This window comes from Parasteatoda tepidariorum, chromosome 8 (genome assembly GCF_982258835.1).
Source record: "Parasteatoda tepidariorum strain Cologne lab strain chromosome 8, Ptep-v5.0, whole genome shotgun sequence".
NCBI classification, from domain to species: Eukaryota; Metazoa; Arthropoda; class Arachnida; order Araneae; family Theridiidae; genus Parasteatoda; species Parasteatoda tepidariorum.
In genome coordinates, this window is record NC_141762.1 from 59,517,319 (window position 1) to 59,540,789 (window position 23,471).

Here is a 23,471-nt window from a genome sequence, read left to right on the forward strand (position 1 = left end):
GAGGCTACCATAATAAACGGTTTTAATCTTTTCTAAACTGTTCTAATGTGATTCATTTGGTATGGATCTGCTATATGAAACGGGCAAGTGTTGAGAGGTGCTGTATCTGATTCATTTGGTATGGATCTTTCGTATGAAACAAACTAGTGTTGAGAAGCGCTTCCTGTGAAATCACTTCCATATCAAGCAAACGTACTAGTTTTGGAGTTTTTCCTCATTTGTGATTCGACTGACTTTTTCTTGTCTTAATTCCGCGACCTCACTTTAGCTCACCTTTTTTACTTGTTTCATGTTAAGTATTCTAAATATCATATATTAAGGATGGCAATGTATAAGAGAGATATTATAATTATAAAATAAAATGTTAACACTTTTTGCCACAATGTTGCTTGCATATCTGCAACAAACAGAGAAATCATATGCGTATTTGCATATGAGTTTTGAAGGATGATTTTGTCAATTTTTGCAACACTGCAACATTATTGCATTACACAAATATATGACAACAATTATTGCTCGAAACATATTGTTCAACTTTTTTCTTCCATAAGTCGATAATGAAGTAATTTTTAGAAATGGAGTTCAATTTGTTGCTTACAATGCTACGCCCGTTTGTTTCATGAATACTTGAAATTGAAATTTTTTAAATTAATATAAATGAATCGAATTGAAATTTTTGAATATTTGAATCATTATGTCATTTTTCACAAGGTTATAGAAATACAACAATCGCTGTTTTGTCATTTTGCAGCACAGTGTTGTAAAAATGCAAAAAACCCCCCAATCTTTTTAAATAAATTTTTAAATTTATTACGTAAACTTTTTATGAGCCTAAAATGATGCATTCTAACGTAACAGCAATTGTTTTTTTTTTCAAATCGGAGGTGTAGAAATATAAGGGGATAATTTTTTGTGTGTATAAGCAATTGATTGACTCATGTTATTAACCTGTTGCTAAAAGATATCTCACTTCTTCTACATTGCATGTTGACGGAACGCATATAGATGTCGTTATTGGAAAATATTTCAGACCATCCACACCTCCTTCAGCAGACATTTCCAAAAGTGTCTAAATAACAGAAAGTATAAGTATGTTTAAATTGCATTAGCAAAAACAAATAACAAAACTTAGTCTGAACTTAAGGAACAAAACCGTCTGATTTTTATGACATCAACTCTGAACATAAAATCAGCAATGTGTTAAAGAAATTTATATTTAAGACTAATATTAGCTGCTTTTAGTTTTTCTGATGAGAGTCTTCTAGTTCTTGCGGTAATAGGATCTTCTTTGGTTTCTATAAAACGTTCAATGTTGTGACTCTTAACTTTGGTCGTAATAGGTCAGGAAATCATTTAAGAATACCTTCGTACTGATTTTGTACTGCATTTAGTATTGGTGTATCAACTCGATAACAAGATATACTGATAGAGGATAGGGATGTTGTGTCATTTATTAATTTGCGATTTTTGCTATTGATCAAAAGGTGGAAATGAGACGAAAGTCAGTACCCATTATTGGTTTATTAACATCTGCAATCACTAAAGGCCAAATAAATGCACGTCTCAGTCCCAAATCTAACTTTAATAATTTTTGTCCATAAGTTTTAACTTTGGTTCAGTTGTCAGCAAACAGATGTAGTTTGTCAACTTTTCTAGTTTGTCTCTAGTTCGTCTATCTTTTTTCATATGGCTATGTGGGTATCACCGAAATTTCCTCACCTGTATCGATAAAAAAGTGGGTGGCGGTTCCTTTGTCCCTAATAAAAAGACAACACAGTTCCGTCCCTTGACTCTCTGTCGTCAGTGAGGGTCGGGGATCTAGTCTGGCACTCGATCTTGTTATGCTAATCGCCAGGTTTATTGCATCTAAAGAAAAAAGCTTTGTCGCCAAACTTCGAGTGATAATAACATATACTGCGTTCTAAATTGCTACACTTTTTACAAAAAGTGTTTCTAGAGCGGGATTAACTTTTAATGATAGTTCCGAAATTTTCTCCTGTTGCTTAACTATGATATTGTCATTATTCTGACGTGCAATGGCAGCTCTTTGAAACGATGTTGATTTTATTTCCCTCATTTTATCTCCAATTTCGATAAATCATTGTCACTGATTGACAAAATGCTTCCTATTTCTAAAATGCAATCTTTGAAGTCAAAGTGTTTTTTTTTTAATAATTGTCGTTGAATAGCCGATCCAATTTTTTGGGTTTACGACTACTAATGTTCAACTCCGTAGCCTTGTAATTTTGAATCCAATCCAGAAGACAAGGGAACTCTTGGATCAAGTATTGGGAGAAATTTGCCTTCGTGGCGGACTTTTTGATGGAACTAACCCGCATTTGCGCTACATGGAGAGGAACACCACGAGAGCGTACCACGGTTTGCCTGATGGCAAGAGGACTTTAACCCGCTATCCGTCTATCACTGAGAATATTTCACGTCAGCACTGTGGTCGGTGCAAGCCGGATGCGGAATTCGTATCAACTGGGACTCGAACCCGGTTCGCCTCACAGGAAGGCGAACACTCTACTCCCTGAGCCATCGCTGCTCAGCCAAAGTGTATGAAGATATGGTTCAGTTACTTTATCAGTCGCAAAATCTTTCGTTCCACACAATAGCTGAGAAGGCTTTTTATCACCCAAATCGCCGTCTTGTGGTAGATTCGTCAATATATCCGCCACTTGTGAGAATATTTCGGATTCAATGGTGCTTATGACATAATTAACAGTTATGGCGTAATTGTTTGATCAACAGTTATTGAAGAATTTCGGAATTGTGCTTCCAACTGCAGAAACAATATATTTGGATCCGGTTTCCAAAACGGTGTAGGTTTAATGCTAACTTTAGCAATGCACGGTGCATTGTCTTATAGTTTTATTAGTTTTATAGTCCGGTTGTCACCAATGAAAGGTAAGTATAAAATAGCTTATGGAATAAGGGTAAGGATAAAAGAAAAACTGACGAAGTTGCCAGAGTTTCAATTATAAAATAATAATAAAATTAATTATTGATAGCGCTGTAGTTGTATAATATCAGCACCGCTAGACTTATAATCAGTTAACTTAAATGTGCTACATATAATTGTTCAGGAATAACTAACTACCTTTGACGAATTTCTGTAATATGCATATGATACATCGATGGGTGTGAAATCAAACGATGTATTTTCTGAATTTTTGCTGGATTGTCTTATTGCCAAACGGCAATAGTGTCCTTGAAATTTTCCAGGTACATTTACGTTGACACACTGGTCATAATCTCCAAAAGCATTCACTGTTCCTTCAAGTATACCACTAGGTATTTTCCCGAAAGAGTCCACCACTGAAAAGAATAAATTAGTGTTAAACCATTTAGGCACGAATCAAGTTTCGTATTGTCCTCTTAATGATCTACTTTTATTATCGATCAGCAATCTCGCTCATATCGGAATACTGTTTGAATTTTTATTAATATTAATGTGTCTAATAAAATATTGAAATATAGTTTGAATTCTCTAAATAATAATATGTAATTCACAAAATATTTATGCGAGAATCAAGTTCCATGCTGTGTATTTTGTCCAATAAATTACATTTTTTATAATAGATTAATGACATCGATAATCTGTTTGAATTCTCTCAACATTAATAAGTACTTAGTAAAATATTTAGGCGCGAATCAAGTTTCATATTGTGTGCTTCGTCTAGTGTTCGTTACATTAAGTATTCGTTACATTTATCTAGTATTCGTTACATTAAAAGAATTCTTACACAAAATGTTATAAAGCATTGGCTCAAAGGTATAATATTATGAGGAATTTAAATAAAATAAATATATTTTTTTAATGAATCAATATTTCTTTATCAATGAAAAATCTCTTGAATTGTAAGGTATAAAAGTTTTGATTATATCGCTTTTATGTAAATATCGCCAAATTTCAGCGCTTCATACTTTACGTCATTCGAGTTAGTCTGTAAATGAATGAGTTAATCCTTTCTGTTGTTGTTGTTACTTAAGCCACTTGCCCATACCAGCAAGCCTGCTTGAAATCAAGCGAATGCTTATGGCAGAGGGCGTGTTTCTTGTTTTGTTCCACCCTGTTTTTTCGTTATACATTTCTTTTATTTATTTGAATGAAGGAACTAAATAGTATCTAATCTTAATTGAATTCAGAGCAATCGTATTAAGTTTTATTTATGTATGTAAAAACATATTTCTATCAAGACGAACATATATTATTATTCTTTTTTTAATATGTGCAAGTTAAATTGAAATTTTTTCCTATATAAATCCAGGAATATTGCAGTGATTCGGCAAAAGAATTTCACTTTTTGAATTTAAATAGTTGAAAAAAAGAGAAAAAAATACTTCTTTTCCTGATTTATATTTGAAGTAAGAAAATCTTCCAACCTCTTTTTATTTATTTGATTAATTTTGGGTCAGATTTCTTTCACCGCACCGATTGATAAGTTCACGCAATGAATAACTTAAAAATTCTTGCTGCACTTTCTTATTTATTTTTCAAATTTGACGCCGCATTTACTGCACTGTACAAAATTGTAACTTGGGCCGAGATAGCCTGGTTGGTAGAAAGTTGGACTCGTGCTCGTGATAATGAGAGTTCAATTCCAGCCGGCCGAATAATCTCCGTGTATTAAATGATGACTTGTACACGTTAAATGCATCGGGGTATCACAGTTCTCTAAATTCCCATAACAAATCAATACCTCTGGGGGTACTGAATTGGTGACTGAACATTTTCTGATTCAGGTCGAAATCATGATCTGTGGATATATGAATGGATATATGAATGGGTAATCCCTATAAACGGGTGTGTGTGGCAAAATCGTATTCTTGTTCATAGCTGGCATCACTGAAAAACAAGAATCCCCCGCCCCTCTGCCTTAAAAATTCAAGTGATTTCAAGCAGGCTTGCTGATATAAGTGATAAATGTAACAACAACAACAACAAATTGTAAGTTGACGAAATTTGCTACTCAAAGGTTGCACGATTTCCAAATGATGCTTTACGTAAATTTGTTTCGATCAATGCCTATTTTCTACGCCAAATGTTCATTTGCTTTTGTTAGATCATCTTAATTGTCAAAATGTTATAATATTTGGTTTCATGCGCTATTTTCTACTTAAAATTGAATACAATAAAAAGTTAGGATCTTTCGTTGGAAAAAGTGTGTTTTTGTGTCAAAATAAACATATCATTATAGAATGAAAATTCGACCAACGTTTAAAAAATTATTAGAATAATGATTTTTTTTTTACTGTGCATAGCTCTATACTAAATTCAAGGTAGTTTAGATCTGATAGCTACCAAGTTTATATAATATTTTGGTTATCTTACTTTCTATGTTTATTTTTTTAATTTAACATGTGTACAGTACTTAGCCAATGGGGGTAGAGTACTTTGCTAATGCGTACAGCACACCATTTGATCCAATATGTTTCGATTTAGTGTAGGGCATTTTAATGATTAAGTAGAGAGCTTTAAAATACTATAATCCACAACTAACTCTTATCATTCATAGTGGAAGCCAGCGAAATTAGACAGTTCTCAAGCCTTACCTTTAAATAATTTAAAACATTAGTTTTTAAAAATAGGATGTTTAGAAGTATCTATAACTGTTTTAGTACTAAACCCGCGATATACAGGGTAGTTCTTAGTCGCCATCCATAATAGGGTGAATCATGGTAAGATAGAGACATTCTCCAAATTTTCATTTGATTTGTGACATCACTCTGTAGCAACACGATGGTAAAAAATATAGTTAAATCACTCACTCACATATCAACAAAAGGTCATCATAAGAAAATGTAATGGATTACTTAAGTAGACACAAAATTGCGATAAAAAGCAAAGGTCCATTCATTTTAATAATTTCTAAAGAAATTTGGTAAGGCAGCAATTTGGTAAGGGTGACAACAGTGTAACTATTAAATACACAAATGGGCGACCTTTGTGCTAAAATACAAACTAAGGTAAACAACGTTTAGGAGCACAAAAATATTTATAAATGCAGACAGCTGTTTCGGATGCTCAAAGGGCAACCTTCATCAGTGCAACAATATACTGTTGCACTGATGAAGGTTGCCCTTTGAGCATCCGAAACAGCTGTCTGCATTTATAAATATTTTTGTGCTCCTAAACGTTGTTTACCTTAGTGTAACTGTTGTTTGAAGATTAGGAAAGTGGGGATCAAAATAAGATTTTACCTGCTTGTTATCAATCAAGTGATTGCAAATTGCTATGCATGACGAAATACATTCTAAAATACAATTCAGGAAAATACAATTTGTAGCCTGTAAATACAATTTGTGTAAGATAAACAGTGCTAGTCTCACACGATGAAATGTATATATTGGGAGTACAAATTAGTTCGGTCTGCTTTTAAAAGATGGCTCAGTTGTTATGAATGTAGTGAGAGCTGGTTTCGGTGGTTTCAGAGAGGTTAAACATCTGTCAATAACATTCAGTTTATACCACTTTTAGTTTCATACAAAAACCTTGTTTTTTACTTTGTTGAATACGAATATTTTGAACAATTTGTTGAACAAATTTTGAGGTAACTAAGCAGCATTTGTGGGATGTTTTATGTTTCTGCTTTAATTGGAAGAAACATGCAGCTGAAGCACATCGAATTCTTGTAGATGTTTATGTTGACAATGCTCCAACTGATAAATCATGTAGGGAATGCTTTTGACGTCTCAAGAACGGCGAATGAAGAATAGGGAATGGTGTTGTATACTATGAGCTGCTACAACCTGGTGATTCCATTGCGGGCGACCGGTATAGGCTACAATTGATTCGTTTGAGCTGTGCATTAAGAGAAAAACGGCCGGAATACGAACAAATACATGACAAAGTTATTCTTTTGCATAATAACGGTCGGCCTGATGTCGCAAAAGTCGTAAAAAATTATTTGGAAACGCTCAAGTATGATATTTCACTACACCCGCCTTACTCGCTGGACATTGTTCCTTCTGATTACTCGTTGTTTCGAAGGATGCAGCATGATTTGGCAGGTCACCAGTTCACTTCTTTCGCAGAAATCGAAAATTGGCTCCTAACTTGGATCGCCTTAAAAGGGGACAAATTGTTTCGAGATGGAATTCGAAAATTGCCCGAGAGGTGGGAAAAAGTTGTAGCCAGTGATGGACAATACTTTGACTAATCTGTTCATTCATTTTGTTCAGAAATAAATACATTTTTGATCACAAAAAACGGACCGAACTAATTTGTACTCCCAATATTACTGTGAAAAAGCATCTCATTCGCTTTAAAAAGGAAAAAAACAACTTGAACCACCAGGAGTCCTCAGCGTTTCTGAAAAAGTGCCCGAATACTTTTCGATAACATTGAATTTATGTACACGAAATGCGATCCTTTAAAATTAATTTTAATTGGTTTTAATCAAGAGTGTTGTGTACTTGTTATGAATACACGATTTTAGGGTGTTGTGATTATATAAAGTATATCTGAAAGGACTTAACTGAAAAACTATTCATTATTAAAATAAAATCATGAAAAAGCAAACTTGAGAAAACATAGAAAGAAACCATGAAATAGGCATGAGATATGCTATGAAATTGAGGTTCACGTACGTTTTCATACTTTCAGTTTTTAGCATTAAACTGATTATTCGCATTCATCATTTGTCTGTAAATGTAAGATATTAAAGCACTTTTTAAGAGGAGGAAAACGATTTTTCTAAATTTCAGATTGCTCAAACTCAAGTATTACTTCAAAATTACAACTTCACGAAAATCGTGCTGATTATTTAAGAAAATAAGCATCTTCTTAAAAGAAGATCATACTTACTTTCTATTGCCCAGATTCTCATTTCTTTTAGTCCCTTCACGAACTCTCTCATACTATCCAAACAATCTGAAGATACATTAGGTTTCAGGTGATTTTTAACAGCCATTTTTGTTTCTTTTTCTAAACTTTCAAAAAATAATATTTGAGCATTTTCAAGAATTGTAGAGACTGGTATAATGTTTAACATGCTAGCTGCCACATAGTTTTGTATGGAACGTTTTACATTAGGACCCAATAGCAGATTCATGCCTTGACCTTGGAGCTCTCTTAAATCCTGAACCTGACTTTTGATCTTTCTTGAATCTTCAGTCTGACTTGCGACCTCTCTTGAATCCTGAGCCAAACTTGTTACTTCTCTTGAATCCTCAGTCAGACTTTTCTCCTCGCTTGAACCCTGTGTCTGACCCCTTGCTAACACAGAAATGAGTGAAAATATTAAAGAATAGTAAAAGACTAGTTTCATATTTTTTAAGTGTTTATTGGTGCCTCTACATTGATCCACGAGGAGTAGCATATCTCTTCTAATTTAAATAAATGTGTTGATGTATCTTCATCTGCGTTGGTTCACTACTTTTACGAACTCCTTACTAACTTTTATGAAATCTTCATTGGATGTACTCTTATGCTTTTTCTAGTAAATGCATTCTTGTGAGTTTCTTATGAATCTAGTTTAAAAAAAAGAAAAAAAACATTAAGAAGGAAAAAAATAATTTTATAACCAAAAAAAAAAATCTAAACAAAATTATCAATGTAAGGCTTGGGGCAAAATAATTGCAAAGAAAACTTTCAAATCTTTCAGGAGAATGGTTTCATTAGAAAAAAGCTCACAATTTCCATGTAGATAAGTTGTCTGTATTGGGCTGTCCTCTTGTGAAAATAATTGAAATTTATAATATTTCCACTAAGAAAAAAAATAAGGAACAAAATAATGTTCTTCATGTAAAAAATTCATTTATGAAAAAAGTAAGGCTAATCACTATCTTGTTCCACGACTTTTAGTTGTAACTCATAATGTAAGTTTGTGAGTAAGTTTGAGAACTAGTTAGTAAGTAAACTGCAATAAGTTCATACTGCTAAACGAGTTAATTACTATTTAATTATCATTACTATTTATTTTGGTGCAAGATGTTTGGTTTAAATGAATTAAACATTTAAATGGTTCATTATAGCATTATTTAATATGGAATAGTGGATCTTATTTAAACATGTGATTATAGTTTGCAAACATGCGAGCATAGGGTTTTAGGTCACTTGATCCTTATTCGTGATTTAAGGCTTCTTGTCGCTATACATTGTCAGCGAGACAAATAACTTTAAGAAAGATATTAATCTTTTCCAACGTATGGAAACAATATGAGAAGTTTTTTTTCGTTTTGACCTAAAATTACAATTTGATTGTACATTTTGAAAATTGAACAAATATTTAAAATCATATGTCTAGAAAAGATCTTTGTCATTAAAATTATTTTAAATTGTAACAATTAGTTACAGATTAAAAAAAATCGAAAGAACGTTATATTGAATAATATTTATAAAAAATTATAACATTTTCACATGTAAGTGTATCTGATAAAGATTTATAGCAGTGAATATTTATTTATTTATTTCAAATGGCAGAGGTGAATTGACATGTTAAAAAGCAAAACACACAGGAACAAAACAAGAAAGTAAAAAGTCATTTCCTCAAGAGCGCTCAGTGAATATCAATTTAAACAAAAATGAAAATTAATAGAAAATTATTGTGAACAAATTAAAAAAAATCCGATATTTCAAGAAATGAATATTTATCTAATTTAATAATTTCCAAAGTATAAACTTATCAATAATAAATATCAAATTTTTGTTGTTAAGAAATAAATAATTATCTCAGTGTTGAATATTTAATTAGGATGAAGTAAGCAAATATGAAAAAAATAAATGAAATTAATCTTACATCAGTTTCAGATACTCGATGATATTAACTATGTAAAAAGCAATTATTAAATTTATCGTAAGTAACGATATTTATCTAAGTGTTGGAATAATTACTTATGATTACTTAGAAACAGGCATAAAAGATAAATAAAATTTATCTTAATTCAATTTTAGATATTTGATTTGATTAACTATGTATAAAGCAATTATTAAATTTATTTTAAGTAATGAATTTTATTTTAAGTTATTATTATTTATTTATAATTGGAATGATTACTTAGTAGGGATGAGAAGTAAATAATAAAGTTACTTATGATAAAATAAACAAAAGATACGAACAAAATTATATGAAATTTATCTTAATTCAGTTTCAGATATTTGATTTTATTAACTACGTATAAAGCGATTATTAAATGTATTGAATGTAATAAATATTTATCTCAGTGTTGGATTGATTACTTAGGATGAACTAAATATACATATATTACCGGCAAAGTATGAAATCCGGCATTGTATAGAATGCCTAAAATTAGCCGGCAAAGTATGAAATGATTTATATTTCACACATTGCCTAGGCATTCTATAGAATGCCAAATGAGAAACTGGCAAAGTGTAAAATACATCTCCAATTCGTCAAAATGTCATTTAAAAATGACAAATTCAAAACGTCATCCGATTTGATATTAATTTATTCGTGGATATAATTAAATTTACTCGATATTTTAATACTTACTGACGATAGATTACATTTATTCGATATTTTAATACTTACAGACGATAGATTAGAAGAAACATCAGTGTTTGGAGTATTGGGCAAATAAATACCGGGCAATGGCACTTGACCTTAAAAAAATATCAGTGTTGGGTATACCGGGCAATGACACTTGACCTTAAAAAAACATCAGTATAGGATATACCGGGCAAATTTATACCGGGCAGTGGCACTAGACCTAGTATATATTTCGGACATTTTAAAAAGGTCTAGTCATAATAGGTCTAGTTAAGTACCATTGCCCGGTATACATATGCCCGGTATATCCTTCACTGATGTCTTTCCTTAAGTGACATTGCCCGGTCAAGTGACATTGCCCGGTATACATTTGCCCGGTATACCCTACACTGATGTTTTTTTAAGGTCAAGTGCCATTGCCCGGTCTAAATTTGAACGATATTCCAAACACTGATGTTTCTTCTAATATATCGTCAGTAAGTATTAAAATATCGAATAAATGTAATTATATCCAAGAATAAATTAATATCAAATCAGATGTAATAAATATTTCCGGCATTCACCAAAGCGACTATGTGATTGTGAAAGTCAACAACCACCGATTTCGGCCATTCACAGTAACACGTTTACATAATAACCTCATCAGGACGTTTATTTCATGCTTTGCCTAAATAACATTAGGCATTCTATAGAATGCCTAGGTATTTTATATAATGCCTAGGGAAAGTATGTAATACTTCTCACATTTCATACTTTGCCTAAAAACATCCAGTATTCTATACAATGCCTAGGCATTCTATACAATGCCGGCGTTTCATACTTTACCGGTAACATATATAAAAAATAAATGAAATTAATCTTAAGTAATAAAAATTTATCTCAGAGTTAAATAATTTATTTGATTGTTGTCTAAACTGAAAATGTATAATTATATTATTATTACAAAGGGTTAACGCAAATAAATGACCGAATTTCAAATATTTATATTTTCGAGTCTATTACACATGATACAATGCACGAAAATGAAGAAAAATTTGCCAAATATTTATTTTTAGTTAAAAATATTTGTGTGTTACCCTTTCGTTACACGATAAAAAACTAATCTGTTAATAAGTTTTTTTCATATTTTGTAAGATAATACCGGCATTCATTCTTAATTTTGCCCAAATACGTTCTTTTAGCTATTTTGTATTATTTGGTGGTTCATAAACAGTGTTTTTGACGTAAGCACATAAGAAGAAATCACATGGCGTTAAGAGCTGGGGTTCTTGGAGGCCATATGATTACGGTTAAAGCACTATCACCCACACTTCCAGTTTTTTAACCATGCAACACAAGAACTTTAAATATGCATTTGTGCAGTATTGCTAACAATTGACTACATGTAACAACATATGTGTATATTTAAAGATTAGACATTTGTTGTGTAACAAAAGGGTCTTACATTGAACATTTATAATTTAAAGCTTGATATATTTTTCTTTCATTTTATGCATCACTTAGGGTAAAGAGAGTAATGAATTAAAACAAAATGGAGATGTTTAAATTGGTAATTTCCTTTTGCTATTCGAAACTTGATTCAGATTTTTAATTTTGAAGTGGGGCATAAATACTTCCTATTATTGAAGAAAAACTAAACACCGGTTAGCAATAGTTAATGCAAAAACGCGGAATTGGGTAAAAAAAAACGTTGACTTGATTAAAAATTGAGCAAAATTTTTAAAAAATAATAATTAATAATAATAAATAAAAATAAAATTAGAAAAAATAATAACGAAAAGATACAATTCTGTAATCAGCTCATACGATTTTACCTGGAAAAATGGTGCTTTCTAATACTGTATTAATACAGCCAAAACAAAATATTATTAATACAATAGTGTGAGGAGTACCAAAAGAAAACCAAAGTAACCGAACGGAAAATAAAAGTTTTATCAAGCAAGAATCACAAAAATTCTAGAAAAATGCAAAATAAAACACAATTAGGAATATAATAGAACATATACTTACATGTTCTTACAAATATCGTACAAAAATGATTTCGAAATAATTTTTAACTAAGTTGTCATTCTTCGAAATATGAAATTGAAGAGTAAATAGAGGACAATGAGATGTATTTCTAAGGTGCGTTCATACTAAACCGCATTTGCCCGAAAACTAGATTTGCGCAAAGTAATAATATATTATAATAAATAATTCAAAATTTATAATTAATAAAAAAATCGAATTTTAAGCCCAAAATTTTTATTAGATGATTTATTTAGAAATAATAAGCATTTATTGAATAATATTGGAAGAGATCGTTGGCTAGTTCTGAAATTTCTGGCCATATACATATATATATATTAAAAGGTTTCATAACAAAACACCCTGCATATTTAATTTTTAAGAAAGTGATTGAAACTTAAACATTTGTTGTTACAGATAGAGAAGCAAATCTGAGAATATTTAAAAATTTTAAAGCTAGTTGAAAGCACAACTTTCTAAAGGAATGAAAAAGATAGTTTTGATGAAACGCAAATTCATTAAAAAATTGTTCAACGAGAGTTTGTGAAAATTATTTAAAAAATACCTAATATTATCTTACTTGTTCATAGTTTTCCAATCCAGATGAAAAGAATTCAATCCTTAACAGAAAATAACTTACACTTCATGTGCTACAAAGATAGGCAGCTGCTCATATAAATGATAAGGATCTACCAAAGAACTACAAATGTTTATTCCATTCTCTTTCATGTAGAAGAGGTCCAGAAGGTGATATTATCGATGAATAGTGAATTTTTATTTCTTCTTTTCCTTCATTGCGTAATTTCTCAATTCTTACCGCCTTGAGACATAAAATACTGTAACTATTTATATATACGTTCACAATCCTTTTATATTCGAAACAACAACACGTACTTTCATAGTGTTGATGACTCTTAGCAAACTATCCTACTGTGGAAAAAAATTTGTCTAGAAAATAATGCCTACAAAAACTGTATGGTCGAAAGTCTGAGAATATGGTAAATTTGAAGTGTTTCTGGCCCTATGGGAGCACCAAAAAACTGGGTAACATTTACCGTAGAGCTTTGGTTTTGAAAAAATTTACAATAAAATATGATTGACTAATGTGTGATGAAATTTGTTAATTTCCTCACGACACCTTAGAGCATAGCATAAAAAGTAAATTTACTTTTTGTATTTTTAACATATGCGTAGTCATAAGAACTATAATTTTAAAAATCAAAATTTCCAATAAATTGTTACCATAAGAACGAAAAAATGCACCATATAATTGATTTAAATATCGTATATTTGAATTTTATTAAACATAATAATAATTTATTTTACTAGAAATGTTATTATTATAGAGTCTGGTAATTTTTCTAGAATTTTGTTTCCTTGTAGAAAACATTATACAAAATTCTAGCACAGCTAATTGTGTTTCTTGAATTGGTAATTTTATTTAACTAATATTTAGTCCCAAAATCCTATATTGGACCAAGGCGTTGAGCTGAGGCAGAATTCCGCATGGCCACTGGACACGACTGTCTTCTTAAATACCTCAGTAAAATTAACATTGCTCATTCTCTCATCTGCACACTTTGTAATCTTGGGGAGGAAATGGATGCCGCCCATATTACGCACTGTTCTGCTTTGCGCAAGTCTTCTCTAACCGAGCGATATTGGAAAGCCCGAGACCTTTTGAATTAATGGACTAAAGTTACTGCATTAAGTTTACCATCTTTATTGTATTTCACTTTTCTTATTGTGCAGTAACTACTGTCCAATAAATGTGCCATTGGAAAAAAAACAAAACATTTTTTTAAAACTATTGTATCTAAATTTTATGTAGTTTATGTATTATAATAATTATCGTCAAAAATTACTATCAAATAGGCCCAGAAATAGTTGTCTTAACATAGTTAACTCCTTTCGTTAGCAAATATGTTGTCTTAAAAATATTGTTAAGTCTAGTCGATAATTATTAGCAAATACAAAATTAATATAAAATTAAGCTAAATTAAATAAAAAGCTACGCAAAAACGTTAACGTTATTGCATATTTAAATCCTTTTTCACACTTTTTATTACTTTATATATTGACTATTTATCCATTATTCTTGAAATGTTTTTTTTTTTCTTGCGAGATCTTTATCTCTTTCTTTATAAGCTTGTACTAGAGTACATGTCAATGAAAAGAAGCGAGAGAGAGAGGTTATATGATGCTAAATATAAATCAGCATTCTTAGAGAAATTAAAAAAAAAACATAATAAGTAGCGATAAAAACAGTTTTTACAAATTATAATTTTTCAATTATAATAAAAATAATTATTAAATTATAACGAAAATGGCTATTTTTCAAGTACAGATGATTATTTTTCGAATTTAGGTTGTCGTCTATTTCGTTATGATTAACATATTCTTACATAGACCAACTATAATTTCAAAGTTTTAGACAAAAATGTTTAGTGTTTTTGTGGGAAATATATAACGTTTAAAAATAAATAAATAATGATGAATGCGAAGCAAATACGGGGGCTGACAAGTGAAGGAACCTCCTTAGATATGTAAAAAAAATATGTTACACTGATATCCATAAATTTAATCAGTATCAATTGGGAGGTAAATAATTGCACTCCCCTGACGAAAATAAGTTTTGGAATGTGCTAAAAACTTTTTCCAAAGCGAGTAGGAAAAAATAATCCCTTACTATCTTCCTCCTTTCAAATAATTTTTTAACATTAACAACTGTTTCAAAAAAAAAAAAAAAAAAAAAAAAAAAAACTAGAAATTGCAACAGTATGAATACATAAATCGTGATTTAAGCATTCACTATATACTGTAGGAAATAATGTAATCCAACATTTTTCATTCAATAGAAGTGTAAACTTATGTCCATAACTCATTATGGTAAAATTAATTGTAATATTTAATCAATAAAAATTTATCTGTGGCAGAATTAATGAAAAATAACAATTGATGGGAAAATAGTACATATTAAAGGCTGTTTTTCGAATTTTGTTTGGCGTATAACATGGTTTTGTTTTATAATTATTTTGAGTTCTAGTTACATTGACTGTTAGACTAAAATTTTTCCACTTTAAGTCAGCGGTTCGAAATGTCAATTGAAAAAGTGCACAGTTTCGTGAAAAGGAAAAGCGTCTGTGATTATTTTTAATTTATTTAATTTTTGAAATATTACTCTATACTGTAAAAGATTTTGGATCTAATTACTGTAAAATCTATCTTTACCGGAATATGCTACAGTATAAAAAATATGATACACTGTAATTTCTACAGGAGTAATTACCGTAAAATCCCAGAAATTAAATAAGCATTACATTAAAAAATACGATATAATATTTCACGGTTAAAAGTACCGGCATCCTGAGTGCCGGTACTTTTATACCTTAATTTGATCGGATATTTTTTACTGTGTAAGGCTGCATTTTCCGGGTTCATAAAAAATTGATATTAATTATTTGATATTAGCATTTAATAAATTACCTCCCGAAAGAGAGGACATTTTAAGTTGATGTAATGGTTTATGGTATATATATATATATATATATATATATATATATATATATATATATATATATATATATATATATATATATATATATATATATATATATATATATATATATATATATATATATATATATATATAATATATATATATATAATAATATATATATATATATATATATATATATATATATATATATATATATATATATATATATATATATATATATATATATGTGTGTGTGTGTGTGTGTGTGTGTGTGTTTTCCTTTTTCTTAATGGGTACGATTCTATTACCTGGGACAACGACATAAAAATCGCTAAACGACAAGAGTTATACGGGCACTAAGCTCCAAATCACCATAGCTAATTGAATATCACATGAAAAGAAAAAGAACATATGTATGCCTTGCTGTATGCATATGAGTCTCATATATATAAAATATCTGTTTATATATACAGCTGGGAGCCATATGCGACTCTCAGCATGCCCTGTTACTTAATCGCAATGGTAGTAAAGGGAAAATAATCATCAAGAATCATAAGTGGTGATGTTGTCTAGGTACATAAAAAATTAAAAAGCTTGTTTGTAATCTGTGGAATTGATTTGTTATGTTACATTACTTATGTCTCCAACATATTATTGTCCTAAATATTTCTGTGACAGAAACTGCAACCTATGAGTAACCTATTAGTACCCGAGATAGTATATAGTTTCAATCAAAGTCACTCCTTCACTGCAGTCTGCAGATGGAACATGAATTGAAATAGAAAAGAATTTAAAAAAAGGCAGACAGACTGGAGCAGATGAGTATTTAATTGAGGACTATCACATGACATTGCACCTTTATATACAATAATTATTTATATTTATAGTTATACATGTTATATAGCCCCAGATGAGGCGAGATAAGAGAAATGAAGGGAGGAGAAAAATAGCAAATGTTCTTATTTCATTTTGCAATATGTGTGAGAGTGCGGTGATATTTATTTGTCCTTGGGATGGAGTGTGTTTGTAAATGTGCTTCTGCAATCACGCCCGAAGGTTATGCAGAGATGGCCTCAACAAAGACGCAGTCTCCTTCATAACCACAGTCACCGTGCTCACTTCTGTGTCCGAATCCGGTTGCCGTACGGTGGCAACCTCCTCCGGACACGAGTCCATCTCACTGGTTTCAAGACTACTGTCCAGCTCAGTTCCCATGGTACTGGCTGTCTCTGAAGATGCCGGATCAACGGAATCTGCAGAACAAGAGATTCTTCGTGTGTCCGGCTCTATCTCGATACGAGGGGCTGAAAGAAGTGGTGATGGTGATACACCACCACCTTCTAGTGAGTGCCGGACGGTTACTCTTTTCTTTTTGAAACACCTCTGGCTGAGGTCCGAGTTTCCTCGGTGGATGGTGCGCTGCTGTTGCTGTTGCTCGAAGCTCTTGGCAACAGGGGTTGAAGGTTCACTGTATTGTTTGTTGTCCACTAGTATGGACTTGGGGCTTTTTTGTTGCATGGGATGGTGATGGTGCTTCGTGGTCACTTGCAGTGGTGAGTCGGGAGGAGGCATGGAAGAGGTTGGAGGTGGAGGAGGAGAGGACGATGAAGAAGTGAATGTTGAGATGATTTTGGACATACGATGTCGATCCTCCACATACATTTCGATAAGTTGGTCCACTTTGCTTTCGATGTCTTCTATCTAAAATGCAAGAAAAAAAATTATTACATTTTTATTTAAGACATAAATATTGTAAAAAAAACGTTAATCAGAATTTCAAGGACGGACCTCTTGTTGATTTTTGAACTCGTTGCATTATTAATAAGTGATTTAGATAGAGTCTATTATTGTCTGTGTTGAGCATTATTACAGTGTGTGCTAAGAATACAGTGTATGGTTCAATTCAGCATAAATTGAGTAATAGGCTGATTTCATTTCCAACGCTTGTATTTTTATATCAGTCAGAAAATTACTCGTTTCAATGATCAATACTTGTTTTGAGTTCTCCACAATTTTTTGATATTGCTGTACTGTATATACAAAGATTAACAGAATTCAAAACGTAGAGAACATGATCATTATCAGTGTTGCCTATAAAAATGAAACAATTGTCGTTACACTGTATATAAAAGGGGAATTGTTCATTGGATGGCAATAAAACATACTGTGCATAACTATACTTCAAAGTATTACACTCAAAAGGGGTTTGAAATGATTATCCCATACCAATGTAGGTGGAAAAGAGAGGTATAGAAAGCTTGCGGAACACTTATAATAATAAAATGAAGAGTTTATGCATCTGTTTGTGCGTATCTTTTAACCGTTTGTGCTAGGAACCAGGTACTTTGGCAACGGGTTTAAGGGGAAGTTTTAATTTGATCTAAAAAATCATTCAAAAATTTCGAAGTTTTATTCAGTCCAATAGTCAAATAATTGAAAGAGGACATCAATGATGTTTGATAGCTTACAAAACAGCATTTCATGAAGAATTTGATACTCAAATTCGTTAACAGTTACTTATATTTGAGCCCTAATATCTGGGAGCGTAGACTCAAGCAACTACCGTTAATGAATTAATTGAATTGACTAAGGAAATTAATTGAAAATTTATTTCGATTAATTTCTTTATAGTTACGCTTTTCAAATTTATATAAACATAAATAATCGAAAATTAATGCTAATTGAAAAAAGTTGTGTACGAAAGAGCAAAATTAATGGAGAAAATTACTTGATTGTAGTATATTTTGACAATCTGGAGTAGGTAGCGAGCCCATAGCATCATTTTTGCTACCGAATGATACTGCGTATAGTTAACCTTTAATTTAAGGAGTTGTTTAATGAGCTGAACTTTTAAAAATGTATCTTGAGTAATCTAATAAAAAATAGTCTCCGGGAAAGGCAACAACTAATAATAAAAGGCATTGTAATTATTTTAGCTCCTTTAACTGTCATTGCACATTCCTTTCAGTTTTGGTCCTGTTGCGTTGTGTGATTAAAACCAATTCATTTTAATGATTTATTGACTTACTTTTTGTTTCACTCCTTACGAAGACAGTCTATTCAGATAGTGTATCATGGGAAATGTTGTTAAAGGTATTTGTGGTTTGTTCAAAATAAATGCGAGTAAGATTTATTAGATAATCAACAAATTCAATTTTATGCGCAGTTGATGTTATAAATATACTTTACGGCGTCGACAGCAGTCTATTATAACTCATTGGAAGACACGGTATATTATTTTTAAAGAATGTTTTAAATAAAATCTGCCTCAATCTACAAATCTAGAATTCTGGTACAACAAATTAAATATTAGATCTAAAACTTCATCGAAATCAGCTTCTGCATACTACAAAATCGTACATTACATAGTTTGTAGTCAACAAAAGAACATGCAAACAAAATTTAGAAAATCACTCATTACAGATGTTTTATATCACAAGTATGTTTGACGCTCAATATCAAAGATAAAACGGAGTTTTCTTTTCGAATATAGAACTTAATAATTTTTTAATGGAAAAACTATTGAATTTATACTTACACTTCTTTCTACTTTTACTATTCTCGATGCTAAGCTAATTTTGGACTCGTATACGTCTACAGATTTGGACCCAGCTTTACCTAATATTGTATCTAACCTAAAAAAAATCCAAATATTATGAAACTGCTGAAATATATCAAAATTGCAATGCAGAGATATAAACTTTAGATAGCTGAGAATTTCTTAAAAGCATTGTTCCAACAAAACCAACATTAATTAAGATTCCAAAGATTTGTGAAAATTTTGTTGTGTTAGAAGTAAAAACAATAATTATAAAGGTCTTTTAGTTGAGTTATCCAACCTAGAGAATTTAATAAATCAAATTTTCAGCTTTTTTTTAAAAAATTTTACTCTTTTATTATTTCTGTATGACTTTTGAAAAACGAGCTTTTTGTCGTTTGGAAGTAAGTTTGCACTTTTTCTCTTGTCAATGCTCAATACGACGAAAAATTTCAATTTGTATCATTAATCACTGATTATGTGACTTATTTCCAGGAAGTTATTCTGCTTAAATAAATTATAAAGGGGCAAGCAAAAATGGCGTAAGACAATTTGCATAAATTAATAGCACATAGTGTTTTTTTTTACTACATTATTTGTTAATGTATTTTAGTTCAGTTATTTATAGATATTTATCAAAATTGGCTGTGCGTGCAGATTGATTATTTGATAGATTATTAGGCTGAAAATAAATTGCGTGATAAATTGATGGAAAACAGTAAATTTCTTAAAAACACAATGAAAAGTTATTTTTAAAAACATCATACTGATGGCGCTCTATCAAAATTGATTAAGCAAGTAATTTTGAAAATTATTTTTGTGTGGTGAATAGAAAGTAAATTCTACAAGGGCTGAAATTATTATTGTAAAAAGTATCGATGAATAATATCGAGGAAGCAAAAATCCATTAAGCAAATCACAGTACAAATTATTTTTACATAGTGAGTGGAGAGTATATTTTGTAAGGAATAATTTGGTTAAAAAATGTGTTGTAAAAGTTCCTGGAGAACTCAAGTGGTAAAGTACCAAAGCAACCACAGGGGAGTACAAAAAGTTTTTAAGCAGTTAGTGGCTAACAGTAAGCCATAATGGCTTAGAAAATCATCTTTTTGGGATTATAAAAAAGTTGTTATCATGCGAATGCTGCAGGAAATAAGCATCTGTTAGAGCATAAAGAGCATCTGTTAGAGCATAGAGCTACGAGAGATGAGAGAGAAGCACATTGGATAATTATCATGTGATCAAAGAGAAAAAGTACTTCGGGTTGGCGTTTGGCGAACGAAATAGAATCAAATTGGTTAATATATATGAGGAAGAGGTAATGGTACATATAATAATTACTATGATAAAAAACCGCGCAAGACAATCATTGTGGGACAAAAGATAACAGCATATTTGTTAATTATTAAGAAGGAAGAGAGAGAAGCACTAGGTATAATTATTTTGAGACCAAGGAGATAAATACATCGGATAAATATTTCGATGCAAGAGATAGAAGCAAATTGGATAGTTATCGCGAGATAGAATGAATGGACATAGAATAACTATTATGAGACAAAAGAGGATAGCATGCCAAGTAATTATTACGGGATAAGGGAAAAGAACATTGGACATTCAGAATGGGACAAGAGACAGTGGACAATTATCAGATGGAACAAGAGAAAAACTATCATGAGAATAAAGGAGTAGTCTTTTTTTGTACTGAAATTAATTTCATTTAACAGCAGTGTTCAAAAGTACTTTGCAATTTTAAGTTTAATCTTGTGACAAATGAGAAAACTTAATACAGTAATATTTTTCAAAAAAAATCTGAAAATATTTTTAAGTGATTTGGTTTAGAATCAATATGTATGTCCAAAAATTATTTTGGAGGAAACATTAGATATCCAAATCTGTGAAAACATTAGATGGAGGAGTGAAAACATTAGATATCCAAATCCAACTTTAACCAAAGCATTTAAAACACTCTTCAGCTTTTTCCTAATTATTTTCGAGCTTGACTGTAAGGTTATGGCTTATAAATACTTGCAAAAATACTTAATTACTAATTAAATACAATATATTAAAAAAATGGGATTATCTTGCCTGCATTGTAGGTTTTTAACTCGACTCAGGAGGTCCACGTGACCAGCTGAGTATTGTTCTATCACATCTTTGACATCATAAGGCTTTAGGGCTTCTTTGAACTTGCGTCTGGCAACGAAATATTTTATCTGTGAAACAATAAGAAATCTATTTAGTGAAGAAGTGTTTCTTTATGATAAATATCAACTACATGCTGTAAAAAATGATTTTATCATCCTTTCTCAAAAAAGTTTCTCAAAAGAGTACAAAGAGCTTTGAAGATTAGAATAGTATATTTTTATTTATTTTATATCTGAAATTTACAATAACACTAATATTTCAAGGGGAACTACATGGAGTTCCATACAATCTTAGTAAGATCAACTATAAAGGTAAAATTTTTTGAACAATAGAACTACAAAACATATTTTAAAATTGATTAAGAGAGCACTTTTGGTGATAAACGTCATGTACGTCCATATAGATACAATTCTTCATGGTATTCTTTTGTTGTCGACTGGATTTTCTAGTTATTTGTTACCTTTAGTTGTACTCCCAGGAAACCTAGTCAACTAGATTTGTTACTAGTTAGTTGTACTCCCAGGAAAACAATACTAAAAAAACAGTGGGTTGTAAAAATACCACTTTCAGAAAAAATGTGGCTCTAAGTTTTTAAATTAAAAGAAAATACAGTGTTAAAGATGCTCCAAGCAAAGATATATTTTTTATGTCCAGAAAAAAGACTAAAACATGTCTCCTTCTCACGACGTATCTGTTTCTTTTTTTATAGTTTGATTTGATTAACAAAATTGCACTCCTCCGAGATGTTTAATCTTGTTACAAATATTTTATTGTATTTAATAACTATTTCAGTTTATATGATTGTTAATATTAGCAAAATGCAACAACACAAATATAATAAATTTGTAAATTCCACTACGAACTTGTATGACCTTTTTGAAATGTTAAATTCATGATGTTTTGAATGTTAAAAATTAAAGTCTTTTAACTTAAACCTCTAACATTCTATCGGATTATCTGGTGATCGATCCCAAATTATATTTCAGGTTTTATAAATTGTAATTAATTATGATGCCGAGAATACTCAGTCTAAGCAAAAATGGTCAGTATACTCGTTTTACTCGGTAAAAAAATTGTTTTTTTTTTTTATTTGATTGGAAGTTTGCCAAGTTTTGCTTAGGAGCTTTCGTATTGAGTGGCAGAATTGCAACTGCCTTTTGCAGTGCGAATTTCAAATTCAGCAACTGCGTTTGCAGGTTGCATTTTCTCACAGCCTTATGCAACTAAAACAAAATTTGATCAAACAAGAGCTTTCCTCTCGATTTACTAAAAAAATGCACATTTCCTGATTCAACTAAAACATTTCGAACGTTTTTTGTCACATGAAAACACGATAGCTAGATATCGAAAGCTAAGTTCGAAGGGGTATAGGAAGATAGAAACTTGCAAATATATGAATACGTTACTGTATATGATTATGTTACATGTTATTATATGAATATGATACAAGAACTCCGTTACAATTTTATATTAATAATACACTCATTGAGCAATGGTATACTATTTTTTAAACTATTCGAAGCAAATACTTCGAATTACTTATTAGCATTTATAAAGTACTTTTGAGATAGAAATCTAAAACAATTGTTTGATCTTCAACAGTAGTCACTTTTAATTCATGCTATTTATTACTAAAAATAAAGTGCCAATATCGGATTGCTTATCATTTTTTGGAAGGTTATTGTAATTATATTATTTCATTACATTTCTTGATACAGATATTTGAAATTATAAAAAGATTGGAAATTACAAACTATTATCTATAAGGAATGTAAAAAAGTATTTTTTTTACCATACTTCAAAAATTAAAAATTTATAATCAAAA

General features: G+C 30.7%; 2 protein-coding genes across 20 annotated transcripts in view; both read right to left on the reverse strand.

Moving 5' to 3' along the window:
• The window catches only part of LOC107453526 (nose resistant to fluoxetine protein 6), a 45,939-nt gene extending 32,728 nt beyond the window's left edge, over window positions 1-13,211 (reverse strand). Inside the window, exons 1-4 of the mRNA XM_087168954.1 lie at window positions 13,045-13,211; window positions 7,814-8,478; window positions 3,104-3,321; window positions 949-1,069 (exon numbers count right to left, since the gene is read on the reverse strand). Coding sequence (XP_087025080.1) covers window positions 949-1,069; window positions 3,104-3,321; window positions 7,814-8,327 — 853 coding nt within the window. The 5' untranslated portion in view covers window positions 8,328-8,478; window positions 13,045-13,211. The remainder of the gene's footprint in view (window positions 1-948; window positions 1,070-3,103; window positions 3,322-7,813; window positions 8,479-13,044) is intronic.
• Window positions 13,212-16,770: 3,559 nt separating this feature from the next.
• Window positions 16,771-23,471, reverse strand: part of LOC107453525 (potassium voltage-gated channel subfamily KQT member 1) — a 443,886-nt gene continuing 437,185 nt past the window's right edge. For all 19 annotated transcript variants that reach the window (XM_071181310.2, XM_071181312.2, XM_071181301.2 and 16 more), the window contains 3 exons: window positions 21,587-21,714; window positions 19,502-19,598; window positions 16,771-17,664 (listed from right to left, as the gene is read on the reverse strand). In XM_071181310.2, the coding sequence (XP_071037411.1) occupies window positions 17,008-17,664; window positions 19,502-19,598; window positions 21,587-21,714 (882 nt within the window). In that variant the 3' untranslated portion in view covers window positions 16,771-17,007. The remainder of the gene's footprint in view (window positions 17,665-19,501; window positions 19,599-21,586; window positions 21,715-23,471) is intronic.